General features: G+C 43.0%; 2 protein-coding genes and 1 pseudogene across 2 annotated transcripts; all 3 read right to left on the bottom strand.

Moving 5' to 3' along the window:
• Positions 1–9,327: 9,327 nt before the first annotated feature.
• Positions 9,328–10,674, bottom strand: LOC136499460 (UPF0481 protein At3g47200-like; annotated as a pseudogene).
• An 8,888-nt stretch (positions 10,675–19,562) lies between these two features.
• Positions 19,563–20,198, bottom strand: LOC136499459 (uclacyanin 1-like). The gene has a single exon (XM_066495108.1). It carries the CDS (start codon positions 20,196–20,198, stop codon positions 19,563–19,565), a length of 636 nt encoding a protein of 211 aa, XP_066351205.1.
• A 1,800-nt stretch (positions 20,199–21,998) lies between these two features.
• Positions 21,999–22,681, bottom strand: LOC136499458 (chemocyanin-like). The gene has a single exon (XM_066495107.1). It carries the CDS (start codon positions 22,581–22,583, stop codon positions 21,999–22,001), a length of 585 nt encoding a protein of 194 aa, XP_066351204.1. The 5' UTR covers positions 22,584–22,681.
• Between the last annotated feature and the right edge of the window lie 247 nt (positions 22,682–22,928).

The following is a 22,928-nucleotide window of genomic DNA, read 5'->3' as shown; positions in this document are numbered from 1 at the left end:
ATGCATACAACACACTATCAAAAGAATTTGGTACTGCTTGTTCTTATTCATTGCCATCTAAATGTATTTGTTGGGCTGTTTTTTTATGAATTTTACATTCATCAAACTGCTATTTGTGATGCTTTAGTGACCATAAGCGTCACCTGTGTCCCAGCCCTGTCTCGAAGGCTGACTCCCCCTTGCTGTTCTCCTCTTTCACCCACTGAAATTGCATCAAAAGTAATTGGGATCTCTATATTTTCAGCAAGAAAGAAAGGAAACATGCTAAGTAATAACATGACAGAATGTTAGAATAATGGGTTGCTTGTGTCTTGTTTCACTTCTGAGTCCTGATCAGTAGGAGTCATTCAGGATCAGTCGTTCATAGTCCGAGACTCCTAGTCCCTGGCAATTATCAAGTCAGTTAGGCGCATGATCAGGCTGTTAGGCATCTGCTAGTCTTTAGGTTATCTGCTTGGTTATCCAGTCAGTTAAGCTTTTGCAGCACAAAATCTCTGGTGTTTAGAGCTCTGTTTAGAGAAAGTCCCAAACAAGATGGATGAAATGGAGAACACATTGCATTGTGCACACACTAAGGCCATCTCACAGTTAGAAACTTCATAGTTAGAAGTGAAAACTATTATAGGTGCTTGACAGTAATTTGATCTATGTTTAGGAAATGAAACAGCAAAATAGTCAATAAGAAATCAAGGGATCGGTCAATATTATTCCATGTCTCGCTTTGTCATACAGTTAGGATAAACACCAAAAGCAATAATTACACAATCTGCATGTCAAGAAGAAACATGAACCTCACTGACACACCAGATGTAGCTGCTAAACCATAAGGACATAGCACAATATAGACATTATGGTCATATGCAGTAAGATGACAATGTACAGACTACTCGACTGTTAGTCACTTTGACTATTTGGTCGAAGTAGGGAAGCATTGCCCCCTGCCTTGTTAATACAGTGCATGACCTACAAATTGCATTGGGGATGGACCATACAGAAGTCTCTGTGGCGCGTGGTCAAGGCAATGGCATATTTGTCTCAAGCTTCAGTGACACCACCACTCTGACTATTTGATCGCTAGGGAAGACTGGTCCAGTACAATATAGAGATCCCAATTTTACATTATGCTTCTTTTTAAGTGTCCTCGACATGTTTTTGATTGATTAAAAATAGCAATTTGACCACATCACCACAGGCCTGTACTTGTTACAACTGTTAGATAATGAACAGTGGATTTGCCAAGTCTATCTTAGTGACAGGTAGAAAACTGCTCATGGCTACTCTTAGTAACTTTATCTTGCCTTTTATGATAGACAAAGCAATAGCTCAAAAAATGGTTTTGAAGGATATTTTTCTGCACTGTTTGAAGGATACTTTTATTCATTTTTCAGGTGTGGAGAAGGGGAAAGAAACATGGACAACCTGTTTATTGCAAGCTGAGGTAAAGTTCAGTATTGTGGTTCTATTAGTGTTTGATCTGCTGCTACCTAAGTTCAGTAAAGTTCAAAAATTGTCGCTAATTGGATATTCATATTGCATTTCAGCCATCCTGCAAGGCCTAGGCAGCGTACCTGATGGTGTCGACAAGTTAAAAGGCTCATCGAAGCTATGTTTTGTTTTGAACCTATTAGAGACAAGACTCTGAGCTCACTGTTAGTGAAATTTGAGCAGTGAGCTTTAGGTGTTAGTGAGCTAAGCTTTTGGTTACAAGTGGTGTATGTATGACTTTTGGTCACATGAGGTAGATGTAGGGATGTTGATGGCTTGCTCATGCACAAACTTCATGTTTGCGAGCTTCTAATCTATTTTGTACTTATGAACTTGAATCTGACCGACCTTACATTGGGCTACTCATATATGAATGAAACAATTATGGTTAATATATCTTGTAATGAATGCGTGTGCATTGATAATAGATTATTTTTGGGTTATTATGTTTTGTTGATTAGCAACATATATATTGTCTCTATGTGAATGATTCACGTTGGATTCTTAGTTGCTAAAAGTATTTATAGCTTCAAACTATGTGTCGGTATATGTAGCCCCTAAGGCGTCAGACTATCGGTCGCTAAAAACTGGTCGGTCGGCGTAGGCTATACCGACGCCACTTTCAGCGGCTGCAAGTAAGTGTCGGCATAGATCTATACCGACCGATAGAGCGTCGCTATATCGACCTATACCGACCGACGGTACGTCCCTAGTCTGGGGCTATGGTGTAGTGCGCGCGTCGAAACTGCTGCCTACCCGGCAGTTTCGTTTTCCGCCCATGCAACGGTTTTCAACATAAATAGGCTAAAAATTGGAAATTACGTAGTGAAAAAAATATAGCTCAAATAATTGCAATACAAATTTGCTTTTATATACAATTTATAATGCTTTTTCATGCTTTAAATGTTTAATAACATATGCTATAAATTATAATTACATTTTTCAAATTTGAGAAATTTAAACATAGTTTTCCTTGACAAGATGATTTCAAATCAAAAAGTTATGCAACTTAGAGATCTACAACTTTCATTTTGGTTGTTTCTCCTTTTGAGGACATTTTAAAAATTCAAATTTCAAACTTGAGAAATTCAAACATAGTTTTTCTTAACAAAATGATTTCAAATGAAAAAGTTATCAACTACAAAGTTGTATAACTTTTCGAGATCTACAACTTTCATTTTGGTCATTTCTTCATCCGACAAAGTGGTAGTATACATTATTCATAAATTTACATCTCTCTTATAGTTTATGAAACTATATGGTAGGAACGGGTTCCCGATCTTCCATCAGGTTCAAGATAACTATCGATTTGATCGGAAGAGTGACACACCGATCCGGCTTTAGATCACAAAGACCCGAACCTTGCAACCTTAGCACTACGTCACCTCTGGTTATCAACCGTGTCACAATCCGGTTGACCTCGCCGAAAAGGCTAATCTCTACGGCGAATCAAAGAACACAAGCAAGAACAAGATAAACGTAACTCAAGTATAGTGACAAGTGCGGATGTATGATTAAGCACTCGAATGTGGGGTTTCACAAACTAATAACGGTGAATGTTCAAAGACATATTGATCTAAAGCAAAACCCCAAACCCTAACGATGGCGGCGGCGGCTGAATATAAGGTCTAAGGGTCATCGCTCTCCTTGGACGCCCGCCTAACGGGCTCCAAGATGATACATGGCCAAACGGACCAAAAGCGGTGGCGCAGCACATGACAGATTCTAGATGCTGACTTATTTCGATAATTCCCGTTGACTCCGGTGGAATTTGGGCCTCAAACCAAAGTCATTAGTTAGCTTATGAAATTATCTTTCCATTCAGATATGGATCATTGAAAACGGAGTCCGTATGCGTCCTAGTCGTCTATTTTATTGCAGACTGATCCTAAAGGCCGAGGCAGACTCGAACTTGAGTTGGACTAGACCTCCGGCTTGGCTTGGATGCCCTTGCTGGCCTCCTAAGGAGGTGGCCAAGGAGGACGTCCAAGCGCTTCTTTGGTGAGTTCTCCATTTCCTTGGGGTGTGTTCCCACTTGGGCCAGGGTCCCAAGGATGAATAACAAGCTCATGACTACGATGTTGCTCCCGACAGAAACACCGACAGAATATCTTGATGACTTGGAGGCCTTGCCGATGTGATATTGAGGTGGGACCAAATCTATTTGAAAGTTTATCAAACAAGCTTTCCATCAAGTTTTCATTGACTTCGATCGCACTCCAGATGAGTTATGGCCTTCCCAATGAAGTATTGTTGGGCCACCGATGAACTGAAAGTTCAACTTTGATGGACTTCCATTTTGAGACACATTTGTACCTACAAGCTAATAATGACATGTACATGTGGAACCAAGTGAATTGTACCAAAAATCACTATGTAATTGTGGGAACGAGCTCACCTTATAATCAATTGCCGTATCCGATGGTGTCATGTCCTCATCACTATATGAGAGATATGCAAATTTTTAACCGGACTAAAGGGTCTTTTTTTCAGCACGGTACCTTTATTCCCCTGTGTTTTTATTTTGACAAAAATTTCAACAAAAAATCTTTTTGTTTTTATTTCTCTGATTTTTATTTGCATATACATTTCAATCCTACACGAGTTATTTTTTTTGCAGCAGGGTACCTTTATTCCTCTGTTCAAAAAACATATCAACCTTGAGAAAAAACATATCAACCAATGTGTTTTTTTGTTTATTCAAACATCTATTGTGACAAAAATACTTATAAACCTAATTAAACATAATTAACTTCCATACAAACATAATTCCATACAAATAAACCTAATTAAACATAAAAATACAGATAAACCTAATTAAACATGAACCATACATACCGGCCACAACTCTACCCTGTCTCCATTTCCAGTAGTGTATGTCTCGGATTGTGTAACCATGGTCATTGTCTTGTAATGCAAGGCTCACACTAAAACACCCTCTCTTGCCTTACAACGCTAAAGATATGGTATCATATAGATGTAGCCTATTGTCAGACTATTGATGGGCCGGTTCTGCTGAAATCTCATGCAAAATTGGATACCAGCTGTTGTCCTCGGGCCCAAGTCTTCCACGTAGTACTAGGCATACCCTAGTTGCTCAATAGCTTGCATGAGAATGGGCTGCATGCAACTTGCAGCATAGGTGAAATCATAAAGCAAATTTTGCAAGACAAACAAAAATATGGAAGTGCTCATATAATAATAAGAATAAATAAATATTACTCTGATATTGTACATGACTTACCACATCCATTTGGTTGAATCTCGCATGCCTTTCGCTTACTCGTGACACGTCCAAATTATGCTCACGTAAAGCTTCTATCTTCGAGGACGAAAAATCAGACATATGGTAGCCAATTCACTCAATTGTCTGTAAACAAAGTAGCACGGTATTGATCTGGGCGCCTCTCTTAGTTGGCATCTATCATCCATTCTGCATGATATCTTGGCGCAAATCTTGATTGTACCTAATGGGGATGTCAAAGGTTAGATTATACATCCATAACTCACCACCTTCATCATTCACGGCCTCACTTGTCGTCGTCTCGAAGATGTTCCCCTCCCTGAGCATCCATAGTGCTGATTCCAACCACTTGACCGGGGATATAGTCTGTACATATGCAACAATCATATTATGAATGAATATATATATATATGCAAAAATTATATTAGCACGCAAAACTTAAATTATTTCATACTATTGATGGGTCTGGGTGATGCGGAACGGCCATATCTGGCGGTGGAGCGAATGGAAGATCGTCAGAGTGGAAACCTGATTCCTGTGGCAGGGTGTAACACCCTAAAATTTGTTTGAATTTAAAATAGATGAAATGATTTATTTTTGTTAATTATGTGAGCATTTAATATAGGCCAAATAATAAATTTATAAAAATAAAATCAACATCAAAGATAGATACATGCTTGTGCATTCATGCTGGTGCATAATTTTTGTTGAGTTGATTGGATTTTGTTTAAATTCAAAAGGAATTCAAATCTATTTGAAAATGAATTCAAAAGTTTGAAAAATAAAAAGAAAAAGGGAAACCCTTCACTCTCCTGGTTTCTAGCCCACTCGGCCTGCTCTCCTCCCTCCGGCCCAGCTCACGGCAGCCAACAGCAGCAGCAGCCCTCCTCCTCTCTCTCTCTCTCTCTCTCTCGCTGACGAAGCTGGCCCACACGTCAACGACGTCTTCCTCCTCTCTCCCGTCTCTGAGACGAACACCGCCGTCGTGTCCGCGTGCGCTATGCCGCCCTAGCTTGCCCTATACGCCCGCGCTCCTTTAAATCGCGAGCGCGACCGCGTCCGCAAGACCCGCAACCGGATCAGAGCACCAGCGCCTCGTTCTCGAGCTCTAGCGTCGCCGCGAACCCTAGACGCCGCCGCACCGTCGATTCCACCGCTGCTCCGCTTCACCGCCGTCGTAAGCCAGAAGATGGGCTTCGCGTTGCATCTGCAAGGCTATGTGTCCTCTCCATTCTCTTTTTCTTGCACTCGGTTGCTCATAGCGCGTCGACGACCTTTGCAGGGACACCATTGCCGCCGTTCGAAGCCACACGCTCGCCTCGGGTTCCCTCGGTCTCCATCTTCTTGCCAGGTGAGGTCCCCTCGATCTCTGCTTTCGTTTGGTACCAGTCTCGTGTTCCGAGGTGACCGGAATCGCCTAAACCACCAACTCCGGTGAGCTCAGTCGCCGCCGTTCATGTCGGCCGCCGTCTCCCCCTTCTTCTCCGGCCGGCAGCGCCGCCCCTCACCCTCCCGGTCTAATCTGGACCGTCCAGATTTGATCCAACGGCCTTAGACGGCTGATACCCCTTCGGTTGGCCTTTTTGCTAAAGAGCCCCTTAACTCTCTAGGATTCGAACCCGCAATCTAAAGCGTATTCCCTGGTTTACCCTTTCATCTCTGGAAAACGTATTTTTCAATTTACAGATTCAAATTGAAGTTCCATCTAATTGTAGTTTTGCCACTGCCTTTAATTGCTTATAACTTCTTCGTTTTAACTCCAAATTGATCCGTTCAAGTTGCGTTAGGTTCGTCTTTTCGAGATCTATCTGTTCATATAATTTGTCATCATGTTTTTGAACTTTAAAATTTGAGTTTAGATTTAATCTATTTCTTTAATAGAAAAACTTGCTTTAACCATAATTTTCTCATTATAGCTCCGTTTTTCGTGATCTTCGCGTCTGTGTGATCATAGCAACGTGTAGAATAGTTTTATAAACTTTTCAAAACTGTTTGTCTTTGTTGGTGTACTGTTCTAATTAAATCTATTTGTTTGCCTCGTGTATGATTGCTCGGATGATTGTATGTTGTTGCTTGGTGTTGTTGATAGAGTATAGATGGTGAGGTTTTCGTTGGTGATCAAGAGTTCATCTATGACCAGCAAGACTAGCAGGATCTTCAGGAGCTTTAATCAAGGCAAGTATAGCTAGGGACCTTCCTTATTGTCCTATTCATGATGCTCACTAAAATACATATGCATGTGTCTTTCTTGCTACCTATGGTAGGATTTCCTAGATTTTGAATACTCAATTACCTTGTTACCCTAAGAGGTTTGCATTGGGTAGTTCTATTGCTAGTGCAACAATCATGATCTTGAAACTTGATTAATGAATATGCTATAAACATAAACAAGATGACTTTTTAGCAACAGAAGGACTTGTCTTGTAACTGATTATCCGAGATTAATGTACAGTTGTGAGGGCTATATGGCTCTGGCTTTAGTTGCTTGAGAAATCCTTTTCTAGCTGGTTAGAGGTCTACGAGTTGGGTATAGGACAACCTCTGTCCTATTGAGCCTAGCTATGGAAGCGGCCTTTTATATTATTGGAAGGGGGTTCCTATATCTGATGACCCTGCGGCCCTGGCCGGTTAGACGAGCTCTTGGGTGGCTTTATATGGTTCTCGGTGTTTTGGGATTGATCCACCGACTCATTTGGGAAACATGACTCACAGTGAAAGTGTACACCTTTGCGCAGAGTTAACAAACTGGTATACTAGCCGTGCTCACGGATACGAGCGACCTTGGAACACTTACATTAAGGGATAATGACTTTTACTTGTTAAGATGATCATTTACGTTAATTGTTTAAGATATTGATTATTCATGTTCATTGATCATGTGTTATGGGATTATTGCTACCTTGATGTTAATGAATGCTAAACTTGAAGATGACTTAAATGCTAACTGCAGTAAACCAGCGTCAGCTTTTTGAGCCTCATAAACCCCTGGCTATATTTGTTGAGTTCGACATGGACTCACTCTTGCAATTTCCCCCACACCTCAGGACGAAGTTCAGATTGCTAGTTTTCAAAGGAGTTAGGCTTGTGATCAACCAGTCAGTTTGGATCCAGTGGAGTGGAGTCTACACCCGGAGATCGGAGTTGTTTATCCGTTGATTATTCCTAAGGTTATATCTTTTATACTATGTATATTATGTTATTAAGCATTGTTATTTGATAAGACCCCTCATTTGTAGCTATATGTGAGATTTGTTTCTAAAGACTCACATATGGTGTGCATCAGGTTTTGTCCTTAAAACCGGGTGTTACACAGGGGCCACTACCATTCATCATAACTAAAAAACTGAAAAATCATCCCAGTAAATATAGAACCCATATAAATAAACCATGCAATATATTAGAGAAACATATAAAAAATAAACTATATATATATATATATATATATATATATATATATATATATATATATATATATATATATATATATATATATATATATATATATATATATATATATGCATGTCAAGTAAACTTAAACATTTTGCAACCATTTTGCACCCTACTTGTTGGCACATAATTTTTTTAACGATTATTAACTGTCATCAAGAACTAATGTTGCTAACAAAGATCTAGAAAACTACAAATGTTTAAGGTTATGTAGAAATGATGTATAAATAAAAATAAAATCCACCATTGTTATTCCTATTTAAAAAACCACATATTTCTCTATTTATTACTAAATCATGAAATGATCTACATTATTAGCAATAAAAGATTAGAAGATGAAGTTGCTAACCTTTAGAAGGTAGAATGGATGGAAGATTGGAGATCTTCTCAAGAGGCAGCCGGCGGCCGAGAGGAAGAACTTGCTCCCCCAAGCAAGAACACGGGCGAACACAGACCAAATAATTGAACTGATGTCTCGGGCTGGGGGATTGTGGAAGCGTATATATAGTGGGGACATTTGGTCCCGGCTGGTGGAGCCTACCGGGACTAGAGGGTCAACCTCTAGTCCTGGTTGGAGCTACCACCCGAAATAAAAAGGCCAGCGGAACCTTTGGTCCCGGTTGGTGGTTCCAACCAAGATTGAAAGTCGACCTTTAGTCTCGGTTTGAGTCACAAACCGGGACTAAATGTCACTCCTGGAAAAACCTGCTGCACTAGCCGTTGGGATGGAGATTCTAGTCCCGGTTAGTGGCTCAAACCGGGACTAAATCTCCTATTAGTATCGAGCCCAATTCCGAGCGGGACTAAAGTCAAAAATTGAAAAGTCTGTTCTCTACTAGTGTAGTACAAAGACTACAAACTCTATCCATCTATATTTTGGTTGCTTTTCTTGTGCACATTGTTATAAAGAGCTATCGTTGAAAGGATCAAGATATTGCCTATGTTTGCTTGAACTTATCAACCCGGCTTATCAGCTATAGTACAGTGTTTTTCTTACATAACAAAACGGTATGAGCCGGTTTCATGATCATTTTGTTTATACCTCTCGCTCGAACTGGGTACCCAGCTGTATATATTATAGGAGAACAGTTCTTGGCAATGCATACATTTTGAAAAAGCATAGCGATGCTGTACCTATTGGAGGCTGGCCACTATTTATTAGAACCATTATTCTTGAACGTCTGAAGGACCGTACAGACGCTGCTGATGACGTTTGTGATGGATATGATGGCTGCTGCGATCTTGTAGTAGTTGAGGTAGACGAACTCGTATATGGCGACCGTCAGCGACCTGTGGCGCATGTACGTGTGGATCTCCTCCAAGATGGACATGTGCCGAACGCCGAAGCGCAGGTGGTGGCGGAGGGCCTTGAAGAAGACCAGCGCCTGCATGTCGCTCATGGAGCCGTGAAGCAGGCGTCTCTGCCGGAGCTCCTGCATGTCCCGCATCCCGTCCATGAGCATCGCCAGCACCGACAGGTACGAGCTCACCGCGAAGCCGCCGCCGGGCTCATTGCTCGCTTCTTCTTCGGTGTTTATTGACTCGAATGTCGCCATGTTGACGAGACAACAGGCGGTGACATGGTGCAGGAACACCGGCGACAGGGACAGCTTGCCGAGCAGGCGGTGGCGCCACCGGAAGCTTATGTCACCGAACCACGGCGCCGTGCTAGGGGTCAGGGTGATGCCAATCTGCGCGAGCTCCGTGGCGCTCGCGCTCCTCGGCAGCAACGACTGGTCCAAGACAAAGCCGTGGTTGTTGAGCATCTCCTCAGGCGACAAGCAGCCGAACAGAGTGAAGCGGAGGAGGCCAAGGAGATGCGGCGGCTTGTAGTGGTCAACGTCAACGTTGCCATGGCCGCCACCCCGGACGGTCCACGTCTGGAATTTGCCTCGCATCCTGTAGACGAACCGGCGCACGTCGACGGGCACGAACCCCGCGAGGGCGTCGAGCACGAGCCACGGGATCTGGTTCCCGAGCAAGAAGATGTCCTTCTGGATGCTCGTCCCCATGGACATGATTTGTCGCCGGATCATCTCGTTGGTGCCGCCAGCGACCATGTACTGCAGCAGGATGCAGCTGTCGAGGAACATCATGGTCGCAAAGTCGTACGCGTTGCTAACGCGCATGACCGCGGGGTCGTCGGTGTCGTAGCAGTCGCGGGCGTCGCCCACGACGGATAGCACCTTCTCGTACACCTCTGCTGTGGCCTGAGCTCCGGCAGAGGTTGTAGGCCGCCGCCAGCTTGACCTCCAACATCTTCTGCAGATGAGGTGCGCCGTGTGGTGGTACGGGCCGATGGCCACCACGCTCGGCTCGACGAAGAGGGAGCCGTCCTGGCCGAGGATGGACGCCACGATCGGTGCGATGTAGAGGTGGCCGCCCACCTTGGCGAAATCGGCCTCGAGCTTCTCGGTTGCCTTGGCCATCCTCACTTCAATTTCAATGGTGGTGGGACTGGTTTCTCCCCAACGGCAACTACCGATCACGTCGTCCATGGCGCCAGTGCAACAGTCTAATTATCAACACGTACTAATGAGACCAAGGGGAAACTGTCATTTCGACGTTGTTCAACGTGGCACCCACGTCGTGCTTTATATATAATGGTTCATCACACTACTAGCTTTATCCGTTCCTTTTGCCACACTCCTTGTTAGATTTAATATGGGCTTGACCCATATTTTATTTAAATAAATCAAATAAATTCTAGGCTCATATTATATGCTTTTACCACCTAAGCCAATTATGGGCAGGAGTGTCTACTAGTAAGTGTGAGCAGGAGTTACAAGAGTTTCTATTCCTAAATGAGAGAGTTATAGGAGTTTCTGCTCCTAATGGCAAGACTTACGGAAGTTTCTACTCCTAATGGAGAGAGTTACGGGAGTTTCCGCTCATGATGACAGAAGTTTCTTTCGTGAGCGTCTCTTCCAACTCTCGAACTCTTGATCTCTTTGCCCCCGCTCGGCTTCCTGGCTACGTGACAAAAGCAAGACATGTTTCAACATTCAGACGAGCTATAGTCTCTCTCGTACACGCAGCTCACCAATCTCTGTCGAGTTGCCTTAGAGCTTTTCCGTCCCAATTCTCTACGCGCATAGAGAGTTGAGAGAGCAGGTCTCCGGAACCGCCGTCCATCAAGCGACACCTGCTCGGGTGTGCAGGCGATCAGGTTTTTAGGGAGCGTCTCCTTGACTGCTCGCTTCTTCAAATCGTCTTTGTCTTCTTCCTGGTGGCCGCCGACATCGTCTTCTTCTTCTTCTTAGGGATCGTTGTCTTCTTCTTGGTGGACGTTTGAGGGACGACACACTGCGAACACCTTCCTGCATCAACTGTGGTCCGCGACTTCAAGCGACCCACTATGGCGACTAGTGCGAATGGAGCCACCGGTGCCTTGAGCATGGGTCCCTCCGCAGGGTATAATCCAATCCTTGATTTTGTTAAATTCAATAATCTTTTTCGCCATGATCAGTACGTTGTTCGTGTTCATATTTGCTACATCTGCGAGTAGTATTTTTACACACGTGCACATACATATTGTCATAAATTTGCTATGATATTTTTGGATTAAATTTAACTTGAAAATGCCTAAATTCCTTACACTCCTGGTATCAGATACTTACATACGACAGTGGCCCACGCCCTGCATACATATGTTCATCACACTAGCAGGGGCGGAGCTAGGCCTTTTTATGGGGGTCAGCAGACCCCAATGAATTTTGGCAAATGCAATAGAATGTCACTGTTCTGCACTGCAAGTAAACATTAATGACCCCAGCTTATAATATTGAAGACCCGGGCGACTCATTCGGCTAGCTTCGCCACTGCACTAGCTAGCTTTATCCCTTGCCCCGAAACTGCTGTCAATGTTTGATTCCAAACTGGAGAGCCATCTGCAAATTCGCCAACAACATGCCCCACTAGTTACCGGCAGGCTAGGATTTTATTATTAAGCTTGTTTGCTCAAACTTTTAATGGCTTTATTAGTTTTTTGATAGCCTAAAACCAATAATATTTGGCATATATATAACCACAAATAATAATATTGTACAATATTTAACTGATATAACACACAACTGCTCATGACTTCATATATTCATAGAACTAGGTGAATTCCTCGCGCGTTGCTGCGGGAATTTGTAGAGATCAATTTTATATTACATTGGAAAAAAGAAGCAAGTATGTAGCACCGTAAGATCATTTAGCTTTGTGATGTTGAAGCGTTATCTTTTTGGTTAGAAATAGTGAGTAGCCATGCAAATAGCTAATATTTCAAAAATACATGAGTTGAAATGATATTGAAGTATAATTGCCAATTACAGACACTCCAGCTATATTAGGCACTACATCCAAGATGATTAGCCATTACACACACTCAAACTATAATATCTGGCACTACTACATAGGTTTCGCTCCTCTCTCAGTTAACCTACTTCTCATGCACTGTTACTGATTAACAACAAAGAGTTGTATATAGAGGAGTGCTATTTATGAAATGAAGCTGCTTCTGTGCAGTTCTAGATTTTTTTTGAAAGAATAATACAGATCCTACACCTTAACAACATTATTATTTTTAAAGAAAAATAATTACCAGAACTTTACAGTGAAATGAGTCGTGACAACCACCTTTAGATGCTGCTTAAAGGAGGACATGGTAAAGTTCTGATCATGCTTGCAACCACCTAAAAGAACATGTTTAATGAAAAAAGTGAGCTATCATGGTATTCTGAAAATTATTAGTACGTAGACATGGGTGGAACATGTGTGAACCGTGAAAAAAAAGATACAAATATGAAACAGAGAATATTAGTAGTGTATGACCAATTGCAGAAATCGGCAATGCATGTTCTTATTCGACTGATTTACATATGCCAAATAGATAAATTTGCATGATTTCTACTCCAAGCAGCAATCCAGTACGATTAGTTTACTTAAAACTGATTGTAGCAAGGTGAAGAAACTTTGATTGGAATCCTGCACAGAACCATTTATAGATGACGGGGGAGTGAAAAGAACTTGCCTAGTAGAAGATGTGGGCATCGCTGTCTACTGCATACACAGGAGCAACGTGCTTGCTTTCATAGATGGGGCATGGGGCATCACTGCCTGCAGGAGCAGCGTGCTTCCAGTGGCGAGAAAGGAAGGAATGTGACTGCGTGAGCTAGTGGTTGAATCTGCGCAATATATATTGGTTTATTATGACCAGCCATTCTCCCACCGTTTCAGCTACTCAATGCCATCATCTACATCATTCCGCCGGTTACAGTTTTTGATGAGCCCATGTTTGGCTGCTAATTATCTTGCCACGATTAATGGAATGAGTTATTGAGAGAGCAGGCGAGCAAGTGGATCGAGAAATGGTAACAGTAACACTAAAGTGTGACGTTGATGGTGACATAATGAGAATTCTCAATTATGTGGGACGTGAGCGGAGTAGCACATGAACAGACATAGCTCGTGTTGAACTTCATGATCTGAAAGGTTAAACAGATCATAGTTGCGTGGGCCAGGAGGGAACGATGACGTGGAGGGCTATTGAATGAAAAAAATAGGTTAGTGGGGTTTTGCATTATAAGAGTTTAAGATTGAGCATATCTTGAAATTATCTAATAACATATAGAAGTACTAATTGTTCAACACGTCTGTAAGACCATGTGTACTTTTTTCCTCATGCTAAATACCACCAAAAATTTGAAATTTCTAAAATTTCACAACAAACTAAAAATTAGTTTGCTTGTTTGTATGCAAAACTATTTTCAAAAAATATTTCTGATGTCTGCACCGAAATTCATTTCTAGTTTTGAAATCCATCCCAAGCTCGGCCAGTGCCTAAACCTCCCCCACCAACCCTTTTTTATTTTTAACTTATTTATTCAATATTTAATAATTACGTTGTTGGCAAAGATTTTGCAGATTTAATTCTTTTTATCACGCTAGTGCGGTTACTGTGACAAGGTTGGACACATTGCATTGGCAGCAGATGGCGACATGCACCGATGTGTTGGCCTAGGGGGTCCAGCCTTGTCGCGCCATAGCATTTGGCGTGATTGTGATGCCATCCCACTAGTGTGACAAGGCCATAGAGAGGACCCACTCAAGCCTCTTTTCTTCCCCCTCTTCTTGTTTCTTCCTTCTCCCTGCCCCGCGCAGAACGCAGCCCAGCGCCACCCAACCTTGCTCCGCCCAAAATCACACCGTTGGTGGGGCTTGATTGGTTAGAGAAAGCGGCCCCCCTCATCCCTACATGGTAACTCTCCAAGAAATCCCCCTTGTGCATTTTTGTAGTTCTAGGTATCTATGGTTTGTTGTTTGAATTGTAGTGTAGTTGCAATAGTTGTTCGTTTTGTTGGATCGGATATATAGCTGAGGCGTAATGTATCTGCTACCCATGGATTTGACATATAGAATTGGTTCCATGGGACAATTTATTGCATTATGATTTACACCATCGGATTGTCGTATTTTTTAGGCAATATGAGTATAATGTTGGATAGCTTAGGTTATTGATGTTTTACTACTATTGTGGTTCAATTCTCTTTTGTTTATCATTAATAATATGGCTCATAGTCATTGGGAGGCAATATGTAAATAATGGCTTTCTTAATAATAAGAAAATAATATCATTATTATATTGACTCAAAACATCTATTGTTCCCAAGCATTCAGACATAATCAACTAATTAAGAATTTCAATTGATGTTCTTTTCATATAGGGACATAGATTACATTATTGTTTAAAAAACTCAACTAATAACAGTTGGGGAGTGTAATGGCCTCATCTTCAAACTCATGCCATTCAACACTGTAATCCCGTGCTTCCCCTTGCACCCTGTGAAGAATTAGTAATGTGCCAATGGCACCTGAAATAATCCTCCAAGTATCAACACAAGGGATTCACAATTAAAATTGCATCATAACTTATAATTACCCTTTTTGTCAAGTAAATTCTTAAAGCCATCATAATTCTTCTAAACATGCCCATCTTTCTTATAGAAGTAACACTTTGGTCTCTTAAAGTCTAAATACTTTACTCAGCTCGTGATCTTTTGAGTTCTTACATCCTTAAGTTGAGCTTATTTTTATGGCTTTGGGCAAGAAGTTTCGCCAACCTTTATACCGTTATATCTAAGGATTGGTTGGCATTGTCAATGTCATGGATTTATCCCCTAACTTCAACATTAATGCACCTTTTCGTTCGTGGTGATTAATGGTATTATGTTTGAGCGTTTCGACTGATATTTACTAGCCTCATATTCTTTAACCTCTCAAAAAGGTGTTATCATAATCACCTTCTGTGGTCGGGCCAACAGGAGCGTCCTCACAGATGGCATGTTCATACTCCAAAATTAAGAGGACCAATTGAACCTCCCCTTTCCATAATGGGAAGTTGGTCATGTGAGCAAAGGAATATCTTTAATCTTATTGACAACCTCCGAGAGACTTACAAAGTAAGGATAGTATGTGAAAAATTATGTCGTGCATGAATTTAACCCTAAGTTAGGTCTGATTGAAAACAAACATGCATATGTAGGTGGGCGGAACCGTGGAGGACATCCTACACTTCGACGGAGTTGGGCAGATATGTCCTCCTTCTTCTGCGCTCGTGAAGCTCATCTAGATCGCGCTCCACCTCCTCGGCTTCCTCGACTCCCAGGCCCTGTCCGCGGGACGGTCCCCATGAACGCCACCTTCGTGCCACCCATTCACAATGCGGCTTCTGCTCGGCTAGCCGCCGTCTCACACGCCCGCACCCCTGACGCCCAAGGTTTTCATTTTCGGAAATTAAAATTTATCGGGGGTCACAGATAAAGAGGATAAACAGGATATATCGAAAATATCGGACCAAATTCAAATAAAATTTAATTTGAATTTAAGTAAATTTAAACAAAATTTGTACAAAAAAAGATAGATATTTTCTTATCGGCATATACGGATAAAAAGAATATATTGGAAATATCAGGAGATTTCGGCCGAAAAAAGAAACCATGACGCCGAGAGGTACTGAACACTGCCGCGCTATCCCTGTGCAATCCACCCCCTCCGTATTTCGCGTCCGAAGCTGTGGAATGCGACGGTAACTGTGCGGAGTGTCCAGATCCGGAGATCACTTCAGCAACATTACGCATGCTGCATATATAAAATAAAATACTATTGTTCAGTTGTTGAAGCGTTGCTGCAAAAATTGCTTAGATTTACTGTAAGTAGTGGTCGACGCATGGATCATGCCTCTATGTTTCCAAGCAGAAATAACATTTTTGCAAACTGCATGTGTAGATGGAAAGATATCCTACCACCATTTCGTTACGTGCGCATGCTCTTTGATATATGTTGCTGCCGACTGTCATGTTAAGGAATTCTCATTGAAACTGCCTGCTCAGTTACTCTATGTGGGTTTAGTGGTTCAGAACTAAAGTGAATCACTCATCTCCAAATAGTTGTACTTTGTACCTCGTGGTTTGAATGATTTAAGCTCAACTCTTCTTTAGTTCATAGAAATACCAATGGACTTATATTGGTAAAGTGAGTCTGTAAATTGTAGTACTGTACAGGAAAAATCACACCTATCTTTGGATTCATTCCCGTTTGGGTTTGACCCTATGATCACTTCGTAGCCCTTGAGAAATAATCTACTCCACCTAGTTGAACATTTTGCTTTGAACATTACACATTTTCATCCTATAAAGAAACTATTTTCTATGCAGCTAATTATTTTATCTTGTGTCCAGTCTAGATGCTGCACGCCACCAATGGGTTGCAACTTCACCTACTAGAGCGAGGCTGTCTGGATCAAGCCTGTTGGCTTCAACACTACAACTATTTGCATCTTATGGCAGTAGCACTTGTTTTAGTGAATAAACTTGCTGTTGATGTATGCAAATGTATGGTTGTTGGTGAAATTTTATAATCTGTGAACATAATATTGTTGTGTTTTGATATATGCAAATGTATATGGTAGAATAATATTTTATATGAAATTATTTCAGTTGTGAAGATTGACGGAATGAGCTGGGCCTATTATAAATGGGCTTGATGTGAAAACTGCACCAAAGAAAGGCCGGCCTATATGGGCTAAGTCCAATTATCTAGTGTAAAAAAATAACCCATGCTATATGGGCCAACTAGGCCAAATTCATTTTATGACCATTGTTTTCATCATACTACATATGCCACGTTAGATCACTGGACACTTGTCAACATCTCATCTAATATATTGTGATGACTATAGTGACAAATACAGCCATCATAACTTGGTGACTGACGTGCAACTGTCACTAAGATTCATGACAATTGGGTCTGTTAGTCATAGGAGGATAGTGACCCACGCCTTATGTGACCACAACCATATTGTCACTGCTGTGTCATAGAAGGGGTACAATGACATGAAAAAAATTGTTATTATCACAATCCGTCTGTCATAGAAGGTCTCCTTTCTTGTAGTGTGGGTGAAACAACAGCCGTGACCAATGATATAGCTCAACTACTTAGCCAAAACAAATTATCTCCAAGACCTAAAACAATAAGAGACCCTAACCTCATAAATTCATATGCATTCGTGAATCAACCACAAGCACGCCAAGTAGCTCTTGTCCACAACCTGAAAATTTGGTTGAACAGGGGCAGTTGAGAAGCACGTAGCAGTAGTACTAAGTGGTGTGAACTGAGTGTAGCTCAGGTGGTTAGGTTCATCGGGTGCTCATATTTTTCTGGATTTATTCCAGGATTTAACGGCGTTATTCTTTCAGTGGTAAACGACGTGCCCGTCGACAGCGATGTGCCTGTGGTGACTTCGTCAATCTCAAGATTTGCCGGTCCAACTCAGTTCTTCGAAGATGCTCAAAAGGATAGGATGTGCGCTCGTGTATGTGAGTGCCTGCGTCTGTAACTGGATCTCGCAAAAAAGTAGTACTAAGTGGTGATCATAAACTCAGTAATGCAGCCTACTACAAAAGATCATTTTTCCTTGGAGTATATGAATAGGAAACATCATTAAGAGGTAAATGGCAAAGTATGAATAACAATATACGGTAGACACACAAACTATGAATAACAAATGAAACCACTAAACAACTAGAAATTAAGTGGCGAAACCTTTTGAAAGAGTAAAAGGACAAAACGATGATCAGACCAGTAAACCATTAAATGATTATGATGGTCAATCATGTCAAATATCGTCACAAATGGTCCAACGAACTAGGCTGTGATGATTTTGGTGGGTTGGTCTTTATCTTTATAGACACAACACTATTTCATCATAAACTTATGCAAAAACACCTTAAATAGAGTCGATTTATGACAAATATGTGTTTTGTCATTTATAAAACATAATAGAAGGCTCATCTCTTATAGTGACTACGATTTTGCTAAAGCATAGTGCTATTAAGCCCGTTTGGTAGCACTCTCACCCGCTCCGCTCCGCACAAGAAGCTGGAAGCACTACCAAATACACCTATCTGGTGTTGGCTCCCCACAAGAATCAACACACATCAATTTAGGATTTGGGCCTATGTGTGGGGAGCCAAAAGAATCTAGTCCCTTTGATTCTCGTCCTATGCACCTTTGTCCCGCCCTCTGTGCCCCTCTACGCGTCACCACTTCACCCGCACCGCTCTCTGCTGCCATGGCAAGCTCTGGCTTGACACGCCTCCCGTTGTTACTGGAGGTCGATTCACGGCTACTCGAGGTCGGGAAATTTAAAAATTTCCTATCCTTGCCAATGGCACTTGTCCAGTTGCCAACTTTGTTTTGGCAACTACAAATTTACCACATAAACTATAAACGGTGATATATATTTGCCACTTTGGACGATGTGGCAAGTAAACTCACCTCGCCAGCGTGCACAGGCCATGGGAAATGACCCTTGTGCCCTTGCCTGATCTTTTTCAGCCCATCCCCTCCCTCTCGCTGTCTCACTTTCATGTAGACCTCGCTTGTCATCATCTGCCTCCTGCCGGCTCCCGTCTCCTTTGTCCACTACTGGAACCCGATCCACCATGGTTGCTGCCGCGTGGGCCTAACTGCTTTCGCAATTTTGTTGAGAAAAAATTTTGTGGAGAAAAGAACAATGTTCCTTCTAGTTCTCCTAGCTGGCAACAATATCATGTCATATACATTTTTAAAAGTCGTAATAAATTGAGTTATTTTTTTCTGATACGAGTTAACCATCAGCCACTAACATTTGGAACAGACACATTATGTTTTTGAATAAAAGGACAGGAGCTCTCTACCGCTCAATTAAGAAGAAAGAAGTTTATACAATGGCATGACGCACTCTCACAATCGCACAAAACATCCAATCCAATAGCACTTAACACACGAATCGTTGTCGAGCTTTAGGAACAGACACATTACGTTCAACGGTGCTGTGATGCAGGCTTGCGGCATGGATGAGCTAGACAATTGCGAGGCAAAGCAGCAGCGACACCATGACGACGGTGGCAACGACTACACTGCCGAGACCGGCCGACGACCTCGGCGCTGCGCCGTAGGAGACAACGCCAGGCGTCGAGATGACCACGGGCGGTCCGCCCGAACAGATCGTGATGCCCGACGGCGCACCAGGCGGCGCTGGCCCCGGTGGCGGCAACCTGTTGGTGCACTCAGCGTCGTCGTCCGTGACCCTGACCTCCAGCTTCATCCCGGCGGCGCAGTGCCCCGGCACGCTACAGATGAAGTAGCGCGTACTCCTCCTGCTGCTGGAGCTGCCGCCGCCGTCGAGCCGGACGGCGTCGCTGCCGGTCCGGAGCGCGGCGGAGACGGGGCTCGCCGCCGAGCAGGAGCGGTACCCTGCCTGCGTCACCTCCACCACGTCGTGCGCCGACGCGTCGTACTTGAACACGAGCTGGTCGTCCGGATGGAAGGCGATCGTGGACGCCCAGGCCGTGAGGTTGGTCCGCAGGTCCCACGAGCCGCCCGGCTCGCCGACGGTGTAGCTGGCGCCGGACGCCGTTCCGAACGCTGCCGCCGCCGCCGTCGCGATGATCGTGATGGCGAGCAGAGACGCTTGTACCCTAACCTTCTCCATCATCTTCGACCTAGCAAAGATAACTGATGCTGAATGAAGATGATTAGCTAGCTAGTTGAGACTCACTTCAGAGGCGATGGATTAAGGGTTTGATGGTGAATATATAAGGGGTGAGTAGGAGCTGGTGGAGATAGAGTGAATGTATGACATGGTCGATTAGCTTAGCTAGCTTAATCATCCGCGTTTGCATAATGAAACGTGTGGACGAATTCGATTATTAACTTAGTCAAGTACAGTGTATATAATAATTAAATTATTTTTTGCAGCAGGTGGCGTCTATGGTGCACTGGATATATAGATTAATTGAAGACAAGACTTGGTCTCATGTGATGAAGGTTTGGTTTATCATTTGTGGAACTTGTCTTTCATCTACCACGTTGACGTCGGCGGTGTTCACAGTTCACATTCTGATCCATTGGACTCAGCTACGTTCACTTGCACCACAGTTCTGTTCGTTGACTTGAGTCAATGTCTTTTTTTTTTTGGCAATGCTGGTGTGCCTTGTGTTGTGTGGGGTGGGAGGACGAGTCTTCTTTGCAGTAGCGTAGGGTGCAAAAATCAGCCCCACCTACAATGATCTAACCGTATTCAGCAGCTGCAGCTGATGTGCTAAAGTCACAGCCAATATATCATGTGTTGTCAAACCATTTTCTTGGGCCATCACAAACACACAAGTCAAATTTGGCGCCGATCAAAAATTAAAATCCTCTTCCCCGTTGCAAACTACACGGACGTTTTTTTTCTATCTAAAAAGAAGCCAGGAGGTTATTAACTACTACTTTCTCAGTCCCAAATCGAATCTATCAAACTATTTTAAGTTTGATGAAATTTATGAAAGACACTAATACATTTATGATACTAAATTAGTATCACTAGATAAATCATGAAAGGTATTTTTATAATGTACTTATTTGGTCAATTAATAGATTCTGTTACTTTTTCTTATAATGTTGGTTAAACTTAAGATAGTAGTTTGACTTAGTGTGTTTCTAGGAATTGGTTTACTTTGACACAGAGGTAATATAATAGTATATGTATTAAGGCCTTATTTGGCACGGCTCAAAAGAGCTCCGGTCCTTGCTACAACGCATGGAGTAGCTGGAGCTAGGGATGTCAAGTTGTCAACGGCTCCTAGTTTGTTTTAGAAGGAGATTAAAAAAAAACTTTTTGCTAATGTACACAGAGGAGATCACAGAGCCAGAGCCATCTGAACTCTGAAGCTCCACCACATAACAGAGAGCCATGAGAAGTTCTCCACTCTAACCACCATATAGGGCTATTTGAGATTAAAAATGTCAGACTTATAAATTTTGACTAAGGATCATTCTAATTAAATTTATGCTTAGCAGATAGAAGTTTTATCATTGGATATTGTCATTCTCGAACTAACTAGTAGTAGATAAAAAAATTGTATATATGCTAAGCTAGTACTTCTCTGTTCCTTATTACAAGTCGTTTTAGTTTTTTTAAGTGTACATAGCTTTTGCTATACACTTAGATATATAGCGAAGTCTGTATATCTATAAAACCAAAATGACCTATAATTTAGATTGGAAGAAATACTTTATATTTTTTTGGAAGAAACTCCTCGTTTATGCAAAACATTTCACATAGCCAAAATTAAAATGTTATGCGCGTGTGGGGTAAACAAAGGGATGTGTTTGTGAACAAATCCAATGTATATATATGAGATCATGATCTCTAAATAAGTACATATCATACGACCACAAACATAACACACCACGTAGAATCACGTGTCACATAGTACAAAAAAGAAGAAGAAGCTAGAGCTAGCCTTGACTTTCAACAGAATGCCATGAGACTAGCCACGACAGCGGACAAGACGAGCCCCACGAGAGACCCATCAACACCAGCGGACGCCGGGGAGCTCGCCGGAGGCATCGCCACCGTGGGTGCCCCTGCAGCGCTCATGGGCGGCAGCGCAGCACCAGGGGCAGCGCCCGTCGCCACTGGCGACGGAGCTGCTGCAGTGCCGGGGGCGTCTGCTGCCTGGACTCTGACCGCGAGCTTCATGCCATTGTCGCAGTGGCCAGGCAGGCCGCAGATGAAGTATCGGGTGACGCCGCCGGCGGGGAGCGGGACGACGTCGTCGCCGGTGCTGAAGGCGTTGAGGGGGCTGGCGCTGGAGCAGGCGTCGTGGTCCGCCCTGCTCACCTCCAGCACGTTGTGCGCCGCGCGCGGGTACTTGAACACCAGCTGGTCGCCGGCGCGGAAGGTGACGCCGGACTCCCAGAGGGTGTAGTTGGTCCGGAGGTCCCACGACCCCGCCGGCGCGCCGACCGTGTAGCTGGCGCCGTGCGCCGTCCCGAGCGCCGCCGCTGCTAATACGGCCACCGCGACGACGAGGAGAGCTCTAGTGCTTGCCATGCCGATGCTGGTGACGATCGCCGCGCCGTGGATCGGACTGGGTGGCTAACTAGTGATCGGTTGGAGATGGAGGTCGATCGATGAAGAAACTGGGTTGGATGGCGTTTGGCTGGGCTGCAAACATCCTCTTGGATGCACGTATATATAGATGGTGCTCGGTCAAGTGTTGGACTCGCACTCGCTCGCCTTCAAACAGCCAAGAAGCTACTAACAACCCTTGAAAGGTCAAAGATGTTGGACTCGCTCGTCACGCGTGTCCATCATAAACTTGTAAATTAAAATAATATATTTATTGGTATTATGCATGCATGCTTGAGGATGTGCATGCCGACATGGGAAAAGTAC

The sequence above is a fragment of the Miscanthus floridulus genome, chromosome 13 (genome assembly GCF_019320115.1).
Source record: "Miscanthus floridulus cultivar M001 chromosome 13, ASM1932011v1, whole genome shotgun sequence".
NCBI classification, from domain to species: Eukaryota; Viridiplantae; Streptophyta; class Magnoliopsida; order Poales; family Poaceae; genus Miscanthus; species Miscanthus floridulus.
The sequence above is the reverse complement of the archived record's forward strand: the minus strand, read 5'-3'. Positions and strand labels throughout refer to the sequence as shown.